This window comes from Bos indicus, chromosome 1, assembly GCF_029378745.1.
Source record: "Bos indicus isolate NIAB-ARS_2022 breed Sahiwal x Tharparkar chromosome 1, NIAB-ARS_B.indTharparkar_mat_pri_1.0, whole genome shotgun sequence".
Classification (NCBI taxonomy): domain Eukaryota; kingdom Metazoa; phylum Chordata; class Mammalia; order Artiodactyla; family Bovidae; genus Bos; species Bos indicus.
In genome coordinates this window covers 130,944,014-130,965,942 of record NC_091760.1, presented here as the reverse complement: position 1 = coordinate 130,965,942, position 21,929 = coordinate 130,944,014, and the positions used below count along the sequence as shown (strand labels likewise).

General features: G+C 37.7%; 2 protein-coding genes and 1 pseudogene across 16 annotated transcripts in view; 1 reads left to right on the top strand and 2 right to left on the bottom strand.

Moving 5' to 3' along the window:
* ESYT3 (extended synaptotagmin 3) overlaps positions 1-6,690 on the top strand; it is an 88,794-nt gene extending 82,104 nt beyond the window's left edge. Inside the window, exon 23 of the mRNA XM_070794149.1 lies at positions 6,445-6,690. Coding sequence (XP_070650250.1) covers positions 6,445-6,466 — 22 coding nt within the window. The 3' untranslated portion in view covers positions 6,467-6,690. The remainder of the gene's footprint in view (positions 1-6,444) is intronic.
* Positions 1-21,929, bottom strand: part of CEP70 (centrosomal protein 70) — a 100,770-nt gene that overhangs the window by 22,895 nt on the left and 55,946 nt on the right. For 13 of the 15 annotated variants that reach the window (XM_070794162.1, XM_070794158.1, XM_070794152.1 and 10 more), the window contains 4 exons: positions 11,003-11,087; positions 10,818-10,906; positions 9,209-9,283; positions 7,817-7,858 (listed from right to left, as the gene is read on the bottom strand). In XM_070794162.1, the coding sequence (XP_070650263.1) occupies positions 7,817-7,858; positions 9,209-9,283; positions 10,818-10,906; positions 11,003-11,087 (291 nt within the window). The remainder of the gene's footprint in view (positions 1-7,816; positions 7,859-9,208; positions 9,284-10,817; positions 10,907-11,002; positions 11,088-21,929) is intronic. The other 2 variants (XM_019961814.2, XM_070794156.1) reach the window with 1 other exon arrangement.
* LOC139184418 (large ribosomal subunit protein uL3 pseudogene) lies at positions 13,593-21,926 on the bottom strand (annotated as a pseudogene).

Below are 21,929 nucleotides of genomic sequence, written 5' to 3'. Positions count from 1 at the left end.
ATTAAGATGACAAAATAAGCCAATGATCCAGCTACCCTCCCGTTAACTCTGTCATTTTACATATGTGTATGTGCATGCATACACATGCATATAATCATATATACATTTTTAATTTAAGCTATATTGTCACCAGAAAACGAAAAGACCTTCTCAATAGATACAATATAGAAGGAATCCCTGAAAACAAAAGGAATCAGACTGATGAAGTTATAACCATTCCCCAACACTTACAAAGAACAGAATAGGAAAGAACTACAATAAAGGATGAAAACAACTTCCAAGGTGCTCCAAGTTTGATATTGTAATGGCATCAATAAACAGTGGGCAGGGCAAACAGTTTGGGCACTGCAACAGCAACAACTAGACAGCTTGGTCCTTCCTTCATATTCCACTGGTGCCAAAGAGAAGACAACAGTGAAACCTGCTAATCAAGAAGGCATGAAAACTCAGAGACCATTGTCCCAGGTGGCTACCAGAACTCTAGGGGAGTCTCTGTCCAACAACCTAAAAACATATGAGTGTATCCACTTAGAGATATCCAAATAGCTCTAAAAGTCAGGTGTAGTAGACATTTCTCCCCCACCACCTACCTTAGAAAAAAGTCCCTTATTAAACCCACTTCAAATTAAACATCTTAAATCTGAGTATGCCTGTCAGTTTCCTGTGGAACTGTGACCTATTAAACTGATTCCATGACTCATTAATAAGCTTGAATTGCTGTTCGTAAAATATTTTCCTACTAAAAAACAACAGCTTTCCCACTGTTTTTTGCTTTGTGAACTAAATCTAATCTCCATGTGTTAGCATTTGAACTTCATGCTGTCAGTCCTAATCCAATATTCCTCCTGACTCCTTTCTTAATGTCATTTCTTATTACCATACTACAATTATCTCCTCCACTCACATGTATTCCCCTTGATATTCACTCAACTGTTTTTCTGTGCTCTCTGGAGGACATATGTCCAAAACAAAATAAACAGAATTAACTCTAGATAAAAAGTCAACCTCTTTCCTCTAGTAGACACAAAGACCTCCCAATCTATTTTTCACTTGTTTTGTTGTTCACTTGCTCAGCTGTGTCTGATTCTTTGTGACCCCATGAACTGTAGCATGCCATGCTTCCCTGTCCTTCACAAGCTCCTGGAGTTTGCTCATACTCATGTCCACTGAATTAGTGATGCCACCCTACCATCTCATCTTCTGCCATCCCCTTCTCCTCCTGCCTTCAATCTTTCCCAGCATTAGGGTCTTTTCTAATGAGTCGGCTCTTCATGTCAGCTGGCCAAAGTATTGGAGCTTCAGCTTCAGTCCTTCCAATAAATATTCAGGACTGATTTCCTTTAAGATTGACTGGTTGGATCTCCTTGCAGTCCAAGGGGCTCTCAAGAGTCTCCTCCAGCACCACAGTTCAAAAGCATCAATTTTTTGGCATTTAGCCTTCTTTATGGTCCAACTCTCACATCCATACTATTGGAAAAAGCATAGCTTTGACTGGACAGCCCTTTGTCAGCAAAGTGATGTCTCTGCTTTTTAATACATTGTCTAGGTTGGTCATAGCTTTTCTTCCAAGGAACAAGCATCTTAATTTCATGCTTGAAGTCACCATTGGCAGTGATTTTGGAGCCCAAGAAAATAAAATCTGTCACTGTTTCCATTTCTCCTCCATCTATTTGCCATGGAGTGATGGGACCGGATGCCATGATCTTCATGTTTTTAATGCTGGGTTTTAAGCCAGCTTTTTCACTCTCCTCTGTCATCTTCATCAAGAGGCTCTTAAGTTCCTCTTCACTTTTTGTCATTAGGGTAGTGTCATCTGCATACCTGAGGTTATTGATATTTCTCCTGGCAATCCTGATTCCAGCTTTAGCTTCATCCAGTCCAGCATTTCACATGATGTACTCTGCATATAAGTTATATAAGCAGGGTGACAATATACAGCCCTGACATATTCCTTTCCCAGTTTGGAACCAGTCTGTTTCATGTCCGCTTCTAACTGTTGTTTCTTGACCTGCCTATAGGTTTCTCCGGAGGCAGGTAAGGTGTGTATTCCACTCTCTTTAAGAATTTTCCACAGTTTGTTGTGATCCGTACAGTCAAAGGCTTTGGTATAGTCGATAAAGCAGAAGTATATGTTTTTCTGGAACTCTTCTGCTTTTTCAATAATCCAATGGATGTTGGCAATTTGATCTCCAGTTCCTCTGTCTTATCTAAATCCAGCTTGTTCATCTGGAAGTTCTCAGTTCACATACTGTTCAAGCCTAGCTTGAAGGATTTTGAGTATTACCTTGCTAGCATGTGAAATGAGCAGAGTTGTGCAGTAGTTTGAACATTCTTTGGCATTGCCCTTCTTTGGGATTGGAATGAAAACTGACCTTTTCCAGTCCTGTGGCCACTGCTGAGTTTTCCAAATTTGCTGGCATACTGAGTGCAGCACTTTCACAGCATCATCTTTTAAGATTCGAAATAACTCAGCTGGAATTCCATCCCCTCCACTTTCTTTGTTCGTAGTAATGCTTCCTAAGGCCCACTTGACTTCACACTCCAGGATGTTTGGCTGTAGGTGAGTAATCACACCACTGTGGTTATACAGATCATTAAGATCTTTTTTGTATAGTTTCCATTTGACTTCTCATCTCTTTACCATATTAATATACTTGACAGTTTTGCCTAAAAGCAGTGCCAAAAGCATACTGTCTAGAAAACAAAAGTAACATAGAAAAGCCAACAGTCTAGGAGGACTACAAGTAAACGGACATATCTGAATTTACATATTAACCTTGCATTCAGGTGAAAAAGTTTAACTTCTCAACAAAGTGTTTACAAGTGTGATTAACATTATACTATGGACATACAACATTTTAGCTGCCAGGACAATAACCTAAACATGTCATTGAATGTACTAGCTACAGTCACTCTGGGAAATGAAATGTGATTCAATTAACTAAGTAAATTAAGAGATACCCTTAATTTAATAACAATGACAACATATTTGGGAGCCTGGTGGTGATAATAATTAGTATTTATTGAGAACCTTCTCTCTGAAGGTACTCTTCGAAGCACTTCACATGTATTAATTAATATATTTAACCCTACTGTTTTTCTATATTTACAGAAGTTAAGGACTAGTAAAATCTAGGAACTTATGGGAAACTGACCTTTGGTTCAGCTAGTCTCACAGTACGTATTTGCCATAGCATAATACTTCTGAAAACCTTTGTATTAGGCAAAACCACACATGTGAAAATAACAGCAGTCAGGAGAAAAGTTAAGTGTTAGAAATCAGAGTATTTAAAAACTGATGTAACTATGTAACTAGACAACTAACAAAAAATAATTGGTGCCTCAAGATAAGTTAAACAGCTCAAGTATGTCTTGAGGTTGTCTCCAACATTACAAAATCCATAGCCAACAGAACAGAAATGTTGGCTTGAGGATGCCAAGATTATGAAGATGGAAGGTGAGCTCCTGGCCAAAGAAGCCAAGGTTAAAACAGGTGGGGAAAGAAGTACAACTTGCCTTCAGCCTCCAGTCTGTCTAATGCTAGGGGTCAGGGAGGGAGCCTTGGGTACAGGTTCTCGTTTTAAATTTTCTTAAAACAGAGCTGAAAGGGCAGGTGCCTATGCTATGCTATGCTATGCTATGCTAAGTCACGTCAGTCGTGTCTGACTCTGTGTGACCCCATAGACGGAAGCCCACAAGGCTCCCCCATCCCTGGGATTCTCCAGGCAAGAACACTGGAGTGGGTTGCCATTTCCTTCTCCAATGCATGGAAGTGAAAAGTGAAAGTGAAGTCACTCAGTCGTGTCCGACTCTTAGTGACCCCATGGACTGCAGCCTACCAGGCTCCTCTGTCCATGGGGTTTTCCAGGCAAGAGTACTGGAGTGGGGTGCCATTGCCTTCTCCCGGGCAGGTGCCTACATACTAGCAAAGCTTTCCCCTTTCCAAAGTCTATACTAGTCTCCTTTACCATGGGGGAAAAAAACCACATGAAAACAATGTAACTACTATGTTAATCTAATTACTGCCTTACTTTCCAATTGCATTTGACTTAATTGGTGTTTTAGAAACCTGTGTTTGAGCAGACTATGCTGCACTTAGAAATATTCCAGGATTGTTTTGTAGTCTCCAGAGTGGTGAGCAGAACCTGAAGACCATAAAAATCCCCTAAAATGGCTAAGGAATTCTTCACATACTTAGCAGATACTCATTCCACATAACCCGCAGCAATAGCTATGTTTCTCTGTGGAGTCTGGGAAATCCAGAAAACTGCCCTTCCAACTTAAAAACACTGATATCTCCTGTTTTCAATAGCCATTCCCCTAAGTTTTCACGTGCAGACACTTTATAGCTTTTAACTGTGTCTGCTGAAGCCTTTTCATAATCTCATGGTGACTCTCATGAAATACTTTTTTCACTGTGACTCAGGTATGTTTCCATATCCTGCCCTTTCCCTAGCCTATGAAGCCACAGGAGTCATCTGTGTACCATGTCACTGACTGACACTTGCTGGGTGCCATTTCATGGGGAAAAATGGGGTACCAAGAAGCCAGCCCTTCTCTCTTTGGCCTCTTGTTTATATTATTGAAGTAACTGAATAAAGCCTTGATGATTAATTTGCTTGGCTTATTCTGACCACCTCAACTTCTGCCAGCTCAACACATGGGTGATAAGATTCTGATTTTATTTTCTTCTAACAAAATATAAATACCACTGAAAAAATTAAATAGAATTAGTGTAGTACCTTTGGCTATCTTGCACTGGCAGATCTATTTGATTACTTCCTAGCAACAGAACTTCATAACCAACTTGCTTATAATATTAGCTCAAACAAGCTTTTGCATGTTAAATTAGTATCATTTGATATTGAAGATTGATTAGTTGAGAAGTAAATACAGATCTAAAGAAAAAATTTAATTTTCTCTGGTTATAAAAGGGAAAGAGACTTTCCCCTCCTTTTCTTGTAGCATTTCCTTTAGAAAACCTGTAGTTGTAAATCCTTTCTAAGTATGTAGATTCTGTTAAAATTTAAATAAGCCTCCTGCTTAAAATTAGCAGTGTCTTGGGAGCCTTAGAACCATCTCTTTGAAATAAGGACATCAAGGAAGAGGGTGCCTTGTCTCCTTTTCCCTATTGGAGCTTAACCTAGGATCCTGGCTCCAAGTTGTAACCTCCCCCTTGTCACAAGATATAATTAAAGGATGAGATTTCCTTCTGTCTTTGCAACCTCTTTAGCACACTGCCTCTAATGCACATCACAGTCTGGCTCAATATTTATTCCAACTGTTATATAAAACTGTTTCTTTTTTTCCCTACACATGTGGAGAATATTCACTGGGTTGACACATTTTTATTTCTAATTATTTCCTTAACATCAGTAGTTCCTTGACAAAAATTCTACCTCTGCCCCTGCAAAAAATAAAAATTTGAAGTTTTACATTAAAAAAGTTTTTTTCATTGGGTTTTTGCTTGGTTTTAATTATTAGTGTGAGCTTGAGAGTCCAAATGCTTAGGTGTGGGTCTGATTTCTTTCCAATTCTTCCACATGCCACCTGTGCAATATGGGCAAGTTATCTAACATTCTTAATTCTGTTTCACATCTAGATACTATAGACATTTAAATTTCAAATATAAATTTCTAAAAACACAAATCATTTCTTCAAAATTCAACAGAAGAATATAGCTAGGATTGGTTCTTTTTTTTTTTTTTTTTTTTTTGCCACTAAATCTTTCTTTTTTTATTAACATACTAAGCTTAGTTCAGTTCAGTTCAGTTCAGTTCAGTCACTCAGTCGTGTCCGACTCTTTGCAACCCCCTGAACTGCAGTATGCAGGCCTCCCTGTCCATCACCAACTCCTGGAGCCTACCCAAACCCATATCCATTGAGTCAGTGATGCCATCCAACTATCTCATCCTCTGTCATCCCCTTCTCTTCCTACCCTCAATCCTTTCCAGCATCATGGTGTTTTCAAATGAGTCAACTCTTCACATCAGGTGGCCAATGTGTTGGAGTTTCAGCTTCAACATCAGTCCTTCCAATGAACACACAGGACTGATCTCCTTTAGGAAGGATTGGTTCTAAATCACAATTTTAAAGTCTAATAGAGAAAAGTCACTCTAAAAACCACAGCACAAATGAACAACAAAAAATATATACACAGTAAATTCTCATTATTCATGCCAGTTATATTCAATAAAGAACTGTATACACTGAATTAGTGAGGACTGAATCACTGCTCCTAGGGGAAATACAGGATCAGGTTCCTGCATGCCTCTCTGGTCACATTTTCCTCAACTGATCAATATATAACCTTGTTTTACGTGTGTTAATGTTTAAAGACATCTTTTTTAATATTGCTGTTTCATTAACATTGGACTCATAGCTAACAGCACCATACCTTATGCCTAAATGAAGTTTCTCTAACACATATATATTCTCTGTAAGGTACATCAGAGCCTTCTTGTGAATAGAACACTAGATTGTACTTCAACACCGTGCTTGGGACCATCTTGGAGAAATCACCAATAAAAAGCAAAAAATGGAAAACTACAAGTGGCATGTGACAACAGAAACAATGACTCTTTACACCATGAAAGCGGAAATGCAGGCAGAGTATCACCTTGTTCAATAGCTGAAAATGTGTATACTGGGCATGTCCATGAATAACTGTGCAAGTGCCACCACGACTTATTTGAGGATTAAAAATAAATTACAGCAGGTAGGCAAATTCACAAATATGCAATCTGCAAATAATGAGGAATGACTAGGTATCTCTATGAATATATGTGTAAGCATTTATGTGTGTATGTATGTTCACTGATACACTGAGGTCAATAAAAGTCCATTGAAGGGGATCAGGACATGCCACTCCAAAATATGCCATTTTAAGGGAGTTCCTGGTGGCCCAGTGGATTCCAGGCTTTCACTGCCTTGCCCCAGGTTCAATCCCTGGTCAGGGAACTGAGACCCCACAAGCAACATGGTGTGGCCAAAACAAAAACAAAATGTATCATTTTAACATAAGAAACTTTTAAACAGAAGGAACTTGAGAATTGATGCATGCAGGAAGAACTCTCTGACCTCTCCGCTTTTCCCTGAAGCAGACCAGGAGATCCTGTGAGGGTACCCTCAAGGAGGGTAACAAGCTGCCCTCCTTGTACCCCAGGGCAAAGAAGCATCTTTGTCTCTGAAGAAGCGAAATCCGAACTTTCCCCGGTTTATTACCCTCAGCTTACACCCTTTTGTATTATTACATTTTCCAACTTTCCACTCACTCTTCATCAAACCTAGTATTAAAATGCTCAGACTTAACTGTTTCTTCAAGTCTTCATTTCTTCTCAGGTCAGGTAAAACTTATATTAAATAAACTTATACTTTTTTCATGTTAATCTGTCTTTGTCAGTTTAATTTTCAGGCCCAGCCTGAGACTCTAAGAGGGTTGTGAAGTTTTCCTCCTCTACACTTTCTCCTCTGACTTTTTGTCCACCTTACATATTCCTCTTCTCAGCTGCTCCTTAACCAATTTTCCTATCTCAGTTAATGTTCCAACAACTACTTCGTTATTCAGGACTAAAAATTAGTCCTGATTAAGTTTTTTTTTTTTTAATCTTTTTGCATGTTAATCTTTTCCCCCTCAACTGCCTATACCCCTAATCCATCCTCAATCCATCACCAAGTCTGATCATCAAATTCTACCTCCAATATTCCAAATACTTCTTACCACCTCCACTCCTGCCACCTTTGACCATGTCACCACCACCTCTTGTCCAAACTTGTACAATAGCAACTCTCACACTATTTTACCTTTGGTACTTACACTATGGGGCTCCCCTGTTGGCTCAGATGGTAAAGAATCTGCCTGCAATACAGAAGACCTGGGTTCAATCCCTGGGTCAGGAAGATCCCCTGGAGAAGGGAATGGCTACCCACTCCAGCATTCTTGCCTGGAAAACCCCCATGGACAAAGGGGCCTGGTGGGCTACAGTCCATGGGGTCGCAAAGAGTTGGACACAACTGAGCGACTAACACATTTTTACCTATATCAAAATTGTCTTATTTTTTTCATTGCCCTTTACATAAGATTCATGAGAACAGGAACCTTTCTTTTTGGTTTACCACTGTAATTTCAGTATCTAGAATGCCAAACAGATAGGAAGAGGTACTATAAGTACCTAAAATGTTAAGCAATAGTAGGAAGGGAAAAAAATTTTTTTTATTTTTAAACTTTACAATATTGTATTAGTTTTGCCAAATATTGAAATGAATCCGCCACAGGTATAACTGTGTTCCCCATCCTGAACCCTCCTCCCTCCCCATACCCTCCCTCTGGGTCGTCCCAGTGCACCAGCCCTAAGCATCCCCAAGCATCCAATTGAATGAATGAATGCAACCTTTCTGAACCTTCCATTTCTCTTTTTTAGTTTTCCTTCCCTACTATCTTAACTCAATATGTAATTCCTGGATGGCCAGAATACTTGCCTTTCACTGTGGCATGTGTTACCATAAAGAAAATGTAGCTGTCACTGAAAATTGAATCAACATAGGCTAATACAACTGATTTAATACATCTAATGCATATATTAACTCATATCATTTTTAAAATATTTCATCCCCATGCTCACCACACTACTTCAAGTCCCATTCCCTTGAATCAAAGAGTAGACATAGCTAATCTTCAGAAAATACTATCACTATTTGAGGACCAACTTGCTGAAATTCCTGTGAGTATGTGTTTTTCAAAGTCATAAAAGAGAAGTGGTGGATATGAATGGCTCACTGCATTCATTCTGATTCTTTAAGCTTTAATATACGATAAGGCTATGATTCAGGTCATCACTACCACCAACAAAAATTTGGGCCTTGTCACCTCTAATTTCAATGATTCTCTTGCAATTTCTCCATGACTTCCAAAGTCAACTTATTAAAATATTTGCCTTTTATATCAGACAATTACCTTTTCCTTGTTCTTATTTAAGATGAATATATAGCCAAATCCATTACAGTAAAAACTTTTTAAACTGTGGAACCAGAAATACCCCTTTTTAAAGTCTTCTCCACACATACCCCTCGACCCCCCACCCCCCTGCCCTGCCCATCAACCTGGTAATTTTAAGCCACAGCCACTATCAGGTAAATTGACAGGTTAATAAAAATAAATAATAAGATATAAAATCCTAATAAATTTGTAACTATGGTAAAATATAATTACTTGATGTTTTTCTTCAGGGCTTTCTCCAGTTTCTTCACTTGCTGTTTATAAAGTCTTAATTCATGCTGTGTGGGCCTGTAGAAAATAAATCATGTTGAACACATTCAATTTACTTAATAAAACTATAAAGATATTTAATAATAAAGTATACTCTATTACTTGTCATAAATATGCTTAAAAATTCTTAAAATATTTCATAACTGCTAATGAGGTATTTATTGGCCACTGGCTTTCTTCTTCTGTGTATCCCCTATTCAAAACTTTCTACCCACTTTCATTGTTATTAACCTATTACTTGCTTTTATAGTGAATTATCTCAAATGCACAAACAAGAATAGAGTAAAACAAATAGTGGTGTGTCCATGCCTCAAGCTTTATCAAAGCTGAATAGTAATCTGTTTAAAATCTTTTAACTAAAACCCTATACAGCTACTTCAAACTCCGTGTCCCTAATTACTGCCATTGCTCTCTCCTTCCCATACCATGGGCTTCCCTGGTGGCTCAGCTGGTAAAGAATCCACCTGCAATGCAGGAGATCCCAGTTCGATTCCTAGGTTGGGAAGATCCGCTGGAGAAGGGATAGGCTACCCATTCCAGTATTCTAGGGCTTCCCTTGTGGCTTAGATGGTAAAGAATCTGCCTGTAATGAGGGAGACCTGGGTTTGATCCCTAGTTTGAGAAGATCCCCTGGAGAAGGGAACGGCTACCCACTCCAGTATTCTGGTCTGGAGAATTCCATGGACTGTATAGTCCATGAGGTCACAAAGAGTCAGACACAAATGAGCAACTTTCACTTTCACTTCCCATACCACAGGTAACCACTAGCTCAAATTCCCTGTTCATTATTCCCATGCATGTTTTACAAATTTTCCCCTCATATTTATATAACCATAAATTTACACATTACTATGTGGCAGGCTTTTAAACCTTACAGAAATGGTTTTTTATTATAGGTATCAGTTTCCTCTCCATTGAAGTATAAGCTTTACAAGAACAAGATATTTGTTTTGTTTGTTATATACAATATCAGAACTTAGGACCATGTCTAACTTACAATAGGTATCCAACAATATTTAATGAAAAGTCTCAACAGTGTACATTCATTATTACTTTCTGTCAACATGTAGAGTGCCTTCCTTCTGTGGTAGTATGCTTGTATATAAATAAACCTTTCTGTTGTATGCCATTTAAACTTTAAAATGTTTCTCCCTTCCCACAACACATGTATATGATGAAATAAGACATTCTAAAGTAATTTGGAAAAAAATTAAAATAAAAATAATTTGTGAAACGGAAACCTACTGGCATAGGCTAAATCTATTCTGAGTTCCCTACTGGCATAGGCTAAATCTATTCTGAGTTCCCTACTGGCATAGGCTAAATCTATTCTGAGTTCCTAGCCAGTTTTATCTTCCTATTTTCTCACTCCCCTTGCTTATATATGTATTTTTGTTCTTTCTACCATATGAGAGACTAATGACTAAAATGAGTATACAAATATGAGATCCCCAACATTAGTTTTAGAGTAAAGGGGATAGGATGACTGATTTAACATTCAAAATTCCACTATTTGCTTAAATAAAAGTTAAAAATGACAAGTTTCTCTCACCTGGTTTCCAACTCTTTTTGAAGATTGAGCTTTTCACTTAAAAGTACATCTATCTTAGTTTTTGATTCCTTGAGTTGATTCTGTAATGACTGCAACATAGTTAATAAACAGTTAACTTTCCTAAGAGATTAGATTATTATTTTACTTTATTAAAAAGTATTTATCAATCTTATAGTCCCCCATACCATTAGAAGTCCGTTGTAAGTGGGTGAAGCACTCAGGCTTCTATAATCTTCTTCTTCTGACTGACTTTCATCTTCTTTATATAGTCTATGAAAAAATATATGTAGTGTATTTATGAAAAAATTATCTCCAAAGGAAAAAAAATCTAGCTAACAAGAATTAAATCAATACAATAAGGGCTTGATAACCTCAACATAAACTAAAACTTAAACCAAATTTCCTACTTACTCTTACAGAAAATTGTATTAGAACATACTACTTATTAACTAGTACTACAGTATACATTTGCTCACTAATGCCTTAACTGGAATTTAAGATCCATGCAAACCAGAAGTTTGTCTGTCTTGTTCACCACTGTATCTCACTGCCCAGAATAGAGGGCTGAGGAAGGAGTAGAAAAACACTTGTTGAATGAACAAATAATATTGTTTTCTCCTTCCAGTACTTTTAGATCACAAAAAACTATATCAAAAAATACAGAGTATAATTGGACAAGGCCACAAATTTAGTGACCCTGATTAAGTCTTGACATCTTCATTAATGAGTTGTATTATTTGGGTAAGTCAGTCTCTTAGAATTTTTCTTCTCATCTGTAGAACAGAGATAATTTCTATCACATCTACCTCACAAAATTGGTTTTAAAAGTAAATAAAAGACGTCAAAACATTGTGTGAGCTACGAAGTACTCGCAAATCAGTATTAATGTTTTTAAAGCTGATAACACTATACTGGGCTGTCCGAGACGGTAAACACTAAGGTACATACAGGCAATGAGTGCTTGAAATATGCTAGTCCAACTAGCCATTTTAATTCTATTTCATTTTAATTAAAATTTTAAAGGTGAAGCAGTGTAAAATATTCTTCTGTTAAACACTTCCTTAAAAAACTGGAAATAGAACTGCCTTATGATTCAGCAATCCCACTATTGGGCATACACACTGAGGAAACCAGAAGGGAAAGAGACACGTGTACCCCAATGTTCATCGCAGCACTGTTTATAATAGCCAGGACATGGAAGCAACCTAGATGCCCATCAGCAGATGAATGGATAAGAAAGCTGTGGTACATATACACAATGGAGTATTACTCAGCCATTAAAAAGAATACATTTGAATCAGTTCTAATGAGGTGGATGAAACTGGAACCTATTATACAGAGTGAAGTAAGCCAGAAAGAAAAACACCAATACAGTATACTAACATATATATGGAATTTAGAGAGATGGTAACAATAACCCTGTGTACGAGACAGCAAAAGAGACACTGATGTATAGATCAGTCTTATGGATTCTGTGGGAGAGGGAGAGGGTGGGGAGATTTGGGAGAATGGCACTGAAACATGTATAATATCATGTATGAAACGAGTCGCCAGTCCAGGTTCGATGCACGATACTGGATGCTTGGGGCTGGTGCACTGGGATGACCCAGAGGGAGGGTATGGGGAGGGAGGAGGGAGGAGGGTTCAGGATGGGGAACACAGGTATACCTGTGGTGGATTCATTTCGATATTTGGCAAAACTAATACAATATTGTAAAGTTTAAAAATAAAATAAAATAAATCAAGTGGAGATAACATCTGAGACAGTAAAATAATTGAAACAGTAAACAAAAGAGACTGAAAGAATGTGTCACAAATTTCCTGATGAATGCTACATAATTTACTGCAGAACAAATTGGAAAAGCTGTTGGTTCAGAAGAGATGAAAAAAAAAAAACTGATAAACAGGAGGTCATGAAAAGTAAAACACTTCTGAGCTTCAAAGGACATCATCAAGGGGGGAAAAAAAAAGAAAATTTACAGAATGGGGTAAAATATTTGCAAACCTGATAAAGAATTTGTATCCAGAATTAATAAATAACTCATAATTTGACAAAAAGACAAGAAACTCAATTTAAAAATGGGCAAAGGACATTAGTAGGCATTTCCCCAAAATGCCTACTGTAAACATATAAGTGGACAGTAAACATATAAAAGACACTAATCATTAGTCCTTTGAGATATCACTTTAGGATATTCATAAAGTTGTGTCACTATCTCCACAATCAATTTTATTTATATTCTGGCCATGCCACGCAGCACATGGGGTTTTAGTTCCCCAACCAAGGGGAACTAAAATCCATGCACCCTATATTAGAAGCAGGGAGTCTTAACCACTGGAGCACCAGGGAAGTCCCTCCACAATCAATTTTAGAACATGTTCATCACCCATGGAGAAACACCTTCCCATTAGCAATTACTTTCCATGTACTCTCTACCCTAAGTCCCTACTCCACTACAATCCAGTTCCTAGGCAACTACTCATCTATTTTCTTTTTTTTTTATGGATTGCATATTCTGGACATTTCATGTAATGGAATTGCATATTTTGTGATGTTGGGTTGCAGCAAAAAAGGGGCTCAGGGCAGAGAGTGACTGCTAATGGGTATGGCATTTTCTGTTTCTCAGTGGATGATGCCCATGTTCTAAAACTGATTGCAGATATGGTGACACAATTTGTGAATATTCTAAAACTACTCAATCATATACTTAAAAATGGTGAATTTCATGGCATGTGAATTAATCTCAATAAAGTTGTTATTTTATTTTTTTTCCCCACTGGAAAATAATTTTATTGCGATTCTACCAGCTATACAATCTGTTTTATTAGGCCCCTTCTTCCTTTGCAATTCGGTCCTTCTTAAGTGGTCCCATGAAGGCTTTCTTCTCCTCCACAGTCTGGAAGCGACCATGACCAAATATGGAGGTGGTGTCAATAAATTTGAGGTCAATCTTCTCCAGGGCCCGCCATTTGGTCTGTACCAGCAAGGACTTGAGCAGAGTGAGCACTCACTTCTTGGTTCCCACCATGCAGCCTTTGAGCATGACAGTCATTGGTCACCTCACCGCAGTGGACAAAGCCACCCGGAGGGTTGATGCTCTTGTCAGACAGATCGTAATCAGTAGAGGCATTGTTCTTGATCAGTTTGCTGTCCTTGATGAGGTAGCCCTGACCAATCTTGTAGATCTTCTTGTCATCTCAGTGCGGTGATAGTAGCCTTTCTGCCCAGCCCAAACCACAGAGAAGGCCACCCAGGCAGGATGCCACACCCCAATATAGGCAACCTTGCACAGCCCTTGTTGGGTCTTATGGGGCAGCTTCTTGGTGTGCCAATGGCTGGTGACACCTTTGTAGCCTTTGATCACCCCAATGATATCAATCATCTCATCCTGGCCAATGATATCAATCATCTCATCCTGGCCAAACACTTGGCTCACAGGGACCTGCTGCTCAAGCCTCTCACAGGCCCAGTCCAGTTTCTCAGCCACAGTGCCTCCGTTCACCTGGACCTCCATGAGATGGGCCTTCTTCTGGCGCAGAGAAAGCAGGCGCATCTGGGTGTGGGCAATGACACGGATGACCTGACAGTACTTCTTCGTGCTGCTGAAGTCCCTCTCAAGCTGCTTCTTGCCATCTACGTCCTGCCACTTCTTGCAGTATTTGGTGAAGGCCTTCTTCTTAGACTTATGCCAGTTCTCGTAGAAGCGCCTTTTGCACTCGTCGCTGATATGCTCAGCAAAGATGGTCTTCAAGGTCCGGAGGCCTCCGGGTGTCTCCATGTAACCCATGATGCCCACAATCACCATGGGCGGAGTCTCCACGATGGTCACAGCCTCCACAACTTCCTTCTTATTCACCTTGGACCCTGGCCTATCAACCTCCCTCACAATGTGAGTCATGCCAGCCTTGTAGCCAAGAAAGGCAGTGAGGTGAACAGGCTTGGAAGAGTCATCCTTGGGGAAGCTCTTCACCTTCCCGCGGTGCCGGCTGCTGCGCTTCCAAGGCAGGAAACCCAGGGACCCGTGCCTGGGAGCAGAGAACTTCCTGTGAGACATCCTGCCGTCGGAAGCTGCTGGTAGAGGTAAAGCTGTTATTTTAAAAAGTTGTTAAACAAAAATGTTTTAGGATAATAAAGTAGATAATGATAGGAAAGTATTTTCAGCAAATACATGATACATTAAGAAATTTCCTCTCAACAGTCAAAAGAGAATCAAAGTCACTAAAATCAAAATTAACCACACAAAAAAACTTCTAAAGTAAGTTTTTAGCAAAATCTGAGCTTATAACTTTGGCTAGTAACAAAACATTTTGAGGTCTTACACAAAAATAGAAACTATTCTTACATGAAATAAATTATTTCCTATGAAAATTCTGCTGCAAAATTATGAGAAAATAACTAAAACATTTTTATTAAAAAAAGGAAAGATCTTCAATCAAGCCCACAAACAACTGCCTGGAGAATACAAGACCTTTCTTATAATACCAAAGAGCAACTGATTTAATTTTTAAAATTACATTTATTTTTAGATGAATCAAATGCTCAATTAACACTGTGGGGATGTCTGTCATCAGAGGACCTCCAGGTTTATTAAGAAATGTTGACAATTGGAGGCTTTAAAAAAAAATCTGACTTATGGCACATCTTTGAATTTTATATATCTATCAAAGAAGAATTTCACCAAGATATGAAACAACCTTTTTCATTTTTCCACAACAGAAGGTAGCTCTGTAACATCAGAAATTTAGATTTGCTAGGATTTTTAAAAGACTGCTTTTGCAGTCTTATTGTTTTGCTATACTGTATAAGACATATTGGAAATCTGCTAGTTTTTTGAAACAGACTGTGAATGTCATGAATTCAGTTGTTAAAATTATACAGCACATGTATAAATGCGACGCCACTTTGTAGGACCATTGAAACAAACAGAAAACAATGACTTTAACCATCTTTTGCGTTTTTTGTCAATGCTTATTGGTTGAGTCATGGAAAAGTTATAAAGACTAACTATACTGTTAACCTGAATTCAAAATTTTCTTGGAAAAAGAGTACTTACCAAATGCTCAAACACAAAAAATGGTGTGGTAGTGGTGTAGTCACCAAGTCATGTCCAACTCAAGTGACCCATGGACTGTAGCCCACCAGGCTCCTCTGTCCATGGGATTTTCCAGGCAATAATGGAGTGGTTTGACACTTCCTTCTCCAGGGAATCTTCCCAACCAAGGGATCAAACCTGGGTCTCCTGCACCGCAGGCAGACTCTTTACCAACTTAGCTACCAGGGAAGCCTTCTCACTCGTATCACTCTATATGAGTAAGCAAAATCTGAAGCTCCAAAGAAAAAAAGGCATGTTTGTGTCTAGCTAATAGGTTATGAGAATTTACACTGAAATGAAACTTTATAATACAAATCAATATTGACTTCATACATGTTTTTCTAATATTAATAATATGAGATTTTTGTTTTAATCCACAGTGCAAATAAATTGGTTGTAAAACTACAAGAAAATTTCAAAGTTTGAAGTTTCTGGCTACTGATAGATTTAGAGTTGCTTTTCAATTTTGCAACATCCTTCTGAATTAAACAGAAGTTAGTGAATTTAAGTTGGGTATAGTTTTTAATCCTTAATTCAGTCAAACCAATTATTCTAAAAAAGATGAGTCAGTTGTATAAATGTAGATGTAAATATTAAAGGAAAAAAATTTTTGTACTTGACTTAGTTGCTAGAGAACTTTCAGGTATGTATAGAACAATCTGGGTATGTAAGTCTATTTTTGAACTAGACTTCATGAAATCTAAATACAGATCAAATACCGCTGATGAAAATTTAGTGTTTGAATTGAGGTGTGCTATAAATTAAAATACCAAATTTCAACGGCTTAGAATGAGAAAAAGTAATGTGAAGTATCAATGATATCATTGATTACATGTTGAAATGGCAATATTTCAGATATTAAATAGATGAAAATGTATTTCACTGGTTTCTTTTTACTTTTTAACTTGGCTACATGAAAAATGCAAAATTATATATGTGGTTTTCATTACATTTCTATTTGAGACAGTTGTACTAACATATCTCTCAGACCTTCTAAAACATGCTAGTCTTTAACAAATGACCATGACCAAATAAGGATACTGGGTCGCTTCTATATAAAGTACTAAAATAGATGTATGGAGAAGGAAACAGCAACCCACTCCAGAAATCTTGCCTGGATAATCCCATGGACAGAGGAGCCTAGCTGGCTACAGTCCATGGGGTCACGAAGAGTCAGACACGACTTGGTGACTAAACAACAACAAAAAGATAGATGTATTATGTAAAGTATTTCAATTTATTAGGTGAGGAACATTTAGAGGAGTTATTTAAATTTGCTCAAAGTCTCAAATAGTAAGCAGTACTGATGAGATTCAAACTGAAATCTCTCTGGCTTCAAAGCCTGTGTACTCAAGATCATTTCCTATATACACTCTAAAATACCTGCCATTATGGCTATCTTGTTCTCTCAAGAGAAACCTAACATATATATAGTAGAGGAGACCAATTTTAAATTTATGCAGACCTAAAAGGAAATGAGCTTCAGTAAAGAATCCTCACTTTATTTTCCTAGAGTCCTTTATTTAGCATTGACAGATTTTGTGGGTTTTTCGAAGTAAAAACATAATCTTAAACATCCACAATTCTCATTTGGACATGGGATCCCCACAGCCAAATTCCTCCCACCCTTTCTCCAATGGCCTCCAGAAGCCCCAGGAGGGACCCAGTGTTGAACATTATGCTTCTTGCGGGTAGAGAGAAAGAGCAAAACTAGAGAAATCTTGTATTTTATTCTTCCCTAATCCGAATCATGTTCAATCAGAGGTAAACCTCAAAGTTACCTGCTTCCATTTCACAACACCACTTGAAAATTTTCTATCTAAACAGAAGGATGGAATTAGACAAGGAGACTTCACTTTACTAATTCATTATAGAGCTATTTTCCCTGGGGTAACTTTTCAAATGTCTCTAACATCTCAGAAGAAACTCAGTCTGAATCTTGTAGTTGTTATTCCTATGTTACTTTTCTTGGTTCTTTAATCCTATCTACCAAGCCAGGGAAATACCAACAGAAAAAGCTAGCAATATATTCCATGTAATCTATGTTGATATATTAACACTGGGTAAAGGAAAAATAGGTAAAGTAACAGAGCTGAGAACCTATCATTTTAAAACTTACTTTTCCTCTGTTTCAGAAATTTTAGCATGTTTGCAGTTTTCTAAGACTTCAACTGCTTAACACTTGCATTCAAATTTCTGCTGCCTTGATTGCGACTTCCTCTGCTTTCCCCAAGTTTTCTCATGTATGGTGGCAGAAAGGAAAACCAGTCCACGGTATCCAGAAACTGCCTTTCACAAGCTCTCTGGAGGCCTTCTCAAGCCTGTGCCCTAAAGTAGAGGGTCCAGGTGGTATGCCATAGGTGTGCTGTGCCAAGATATTACAAATATGCCAAGCACTCAAGACAACTGGCCAGAGTTCTTGAGCCAATTACCCCAGTGTGGTATACAAACATCACTTTCTGCGTTTCACGATGAGAAAAACTTTGGACAACAATGCCCTTTAAAAAAGGGTGTTAAGCAGAGTGCTTCTACCTCTGCAAGAGGCCCATGTCCCATCTGTCTTCTTCCTTTGTCTTGCTCCCTTAGCTCTACAGGTACATACATCCTTCTCCTGTGCCTCCTATTTATCCCACTTAGACCTCCAAATCATAACCCATCTTCCTTCATTTTCTCTTTTCTTTCACTTCTTTCAAGTAATATAATACTTGTCAGTTAATTCTTATACCCTCTTTTTAGAGCTCACCTGCTTCTTCAGGTGATACTAATATCCTATTGCTGCTAAGTCACTTCAGTCGTGCCTGACTCTATGCGACCCCATAGACGGCAGCCCACCAGGCTCCGCCGTCCCTGGGATTCTCCAGGCAAGAACAATATCCTACTAGTAGATCTCAAAATACACCTTGAAGTTGCTACAATCTATCAAGTTATTTACTCTTAGAAAAGAGACAGTTAAGTTTTCTTCCTTCAATGAACTATGAAAAACCCTCTCCTTAGGATAGACTCTTCATCACTGCAAAGTATAAATGACTTCTGCTTTTTCATCTGTGAGAATATTGTGTATAACACAGTCACTAATTTATTCCTATATCTTTTCTCCCGTAAGAGCGGACTCATTTGAAAAGACCCTGATGCTGGGAAAGATTGAGGGCAGGAGGATAAGGGGACGACAGAGGAGGAGATGGTTGGATGGCATCTCTGACTCAATGGACATGGGTTTGTGTGGACTCTGAGAGTTGGTGATGGACAGGGAGGCCTGGCGTGCTGCGGTTCATGGGATCACAAAGAGTCGGACACGACGGAGTGACTGAATTGAACTGAACTGAACTGGGAGACATTCAATCCAAGTATCTGACCTAGGCATAATTTGTACAAGCCAAAATACTTCACTTTAGTTAGTCCATGATGATGGGATTGTTAAGCAAAAAAGTAATTCTTTTCCTTCAAGATTTCATTCCTCAATCCCAGATGTTCACTATAAACTCATGACAAGCAAATTCAACACCACCTGCAATAGCCTCAATCCTTTTATTTAGAGGACCCCAGTTTATGTAACTTCAGAGGCAATCTCTCACACCACATTCTACCTGAGACATTTCAAAGATGGCTACACTAAATCTTCTCTACTCTGACTTCAAATCCCAAATGCTCTCTTCATCAACTGGATTGGGGGTCAGCAATCTGCTGCCTGTAGGCCACAGCCAGCAGGTTTTTTTTTTTTAATTAATGTTTTATGGAACATGGACATGTCAATTCATTTACTTACTGTCTATGGCTGATTTCATCCTGTAACAGAGTTGAGCTGTTGTGAGAGACTATACAGATTAAAATGCCTAAAATACAGTCTGGCCCTTTACAGGAAAAGTCATCCAACTCCTGAATCTACATTAGAATTTACTAAAGATATAGAGTAAAGGTTGCAGATAATATTCAATCTGCACCATATAATATTTTTAAGAGCACTCAGTGTTAATTGCAAACATTAAAAATCTGATTTCATTTATAAACTGAACTTTCTAACTTCTCAAAAAAGCAGATTTAGCTACAGTGGGCTCACATTACTGCATGGCATCAACTGGCTAGAGTATATAATAAATGGCCCCTTAAGACAGCTCTCCAGTTTGGCACAGTTCCCACCTAACCTGCTTTACTCATTTTTGATTTTCTGTGAGCATACCAATCTATAACCTCTCAAGCTATGAAATTCTTCATTTTGCTTCTCTTCACTCTGACATACTGTGACTGTTCATTTTAGTGTGAACTTTGCTAGACTATGGTGCCCTGCTACTTGGTTAAACACCAGTCTAAACACTGTCGTGAGGTTATTTTTTAGATGTGACAAACATTTAAATCAATAGACTTTGAATAAAGCAGATTACTCTTCACAATGTGGGTGAGCCCTGTGCAATTAGTTAAAGACCTTAGAAGGAAAGATTGAAACCTTCAAGAAGGGAGGTATTCTGCCTCCAGATTGCCTTCAGCCTCAACACTGCAACATCAACTCTTCACTGGGTCTCCAGCTTGCATGCCAGCCTCACAGATTTCAGACTTGCCAGCTTCACAATCACATGAACCTATTTCTTTAAGACAATTTACTCTCTGTATATAAGTGTACATTCTACTGGTTCTGTTTCTTGCTAGAACCCTAATATACATACTTACAACCCCATTACCCAGGTTTTCTATATCAAAGGAAACAGTACCTTCCTTCTTTCCAAGGCCAATGATGTCTTTTGTTCATTTATAGCTTACTCTTGGTCCACTATGGGCAAGACTGCTCTCCATAGGTTACTACCTCTATCTATGAATATATCAACAAATCCCTTAAAGTTCAGAGAAACTGGCTTAATTATAGTGCCATTAAAAAGCCTACTCTTTTACATCTATGAACTTTTGCTCATAGCATACAAGCAGTCTTTTTTTTTTTTTTTTTTTGCCTTTCTGCTTTCCCAAATTGTACTTATTCAAGCTCAAGCACAACCCCCATCTGTTTTGTAATGGCTTCCCTGTTTTCTCCATCCAAAACCAATTTGTTCCTGTTATCAACTCCTGTATTACTGACTGTACAGTTTTTAGTAATTACCTTTATTGTGACATTATATATTAGGGCATTATACATATTAAATATATATAAGTATATATATTTAAGTCTCACATTATTTTTCTTAACTATTAATGTGTTTACGTTTAATCTCCTTTACTAGACTGCAAACTCCTAGGAGGTTAAGAATCATGTTCAAAACATTTTCCTATCTCTACAGAATCTAACACCATGTCTACCATCTTAAAAGACAGCATCATTTGAAAGAGAAGGTCCCTGAAGTTATTTGATGTTTATCTATTTTATCTGTTCAGTACTAAAAATAGAACATGGCAGAAAGTAGGTGCTTAAATAAATATTTGTTAAAAGAACTGTTCCATTTATAAACAGTGAAACAAAATAGCCTTTATATTAAAAGCCTTAGATATTTATATTAAAGTACTTTAGATTATTTGGCCTTAGATATCTTTCAGCAATTTCTGGTTAGTCAAAGACCATCATTTAAAATTTTACCCTTATTGCTTTAATCAGAGGTGATAACTGTGGTTTATTCTATATACTTGATTTTACACTATAATGTTTTATCTTTATCTCATAAATCTGCATACTAATTAATTAGGCTGCACTTTGGCAGGAAGCTAATCCAATCCTACACACTGTGTTGATATGCTCAGTAACTAGTGGCTAGATGACATCAGCAGAACAAATCATAATACCTCAACAAAATAAAAATACTATTTCTTCTGTGACCAATACTTAGTGATTATTAAATATACATATTTTAATATAAATGAAACAATGGATTTTAACATAAGTGGTAAAGTACAGTCTTAAAAGATTCTTTATAAAAAGGAATTTATAGTTACATATTAGGTAAATTATACACATATCTGTAGATTTTCAAAGCATATTTAATGTTTCAAAAGGCCATAAAAACTTTTGTTGTAATTCACAACTTGATAATTACTTCCAAAATTTTAA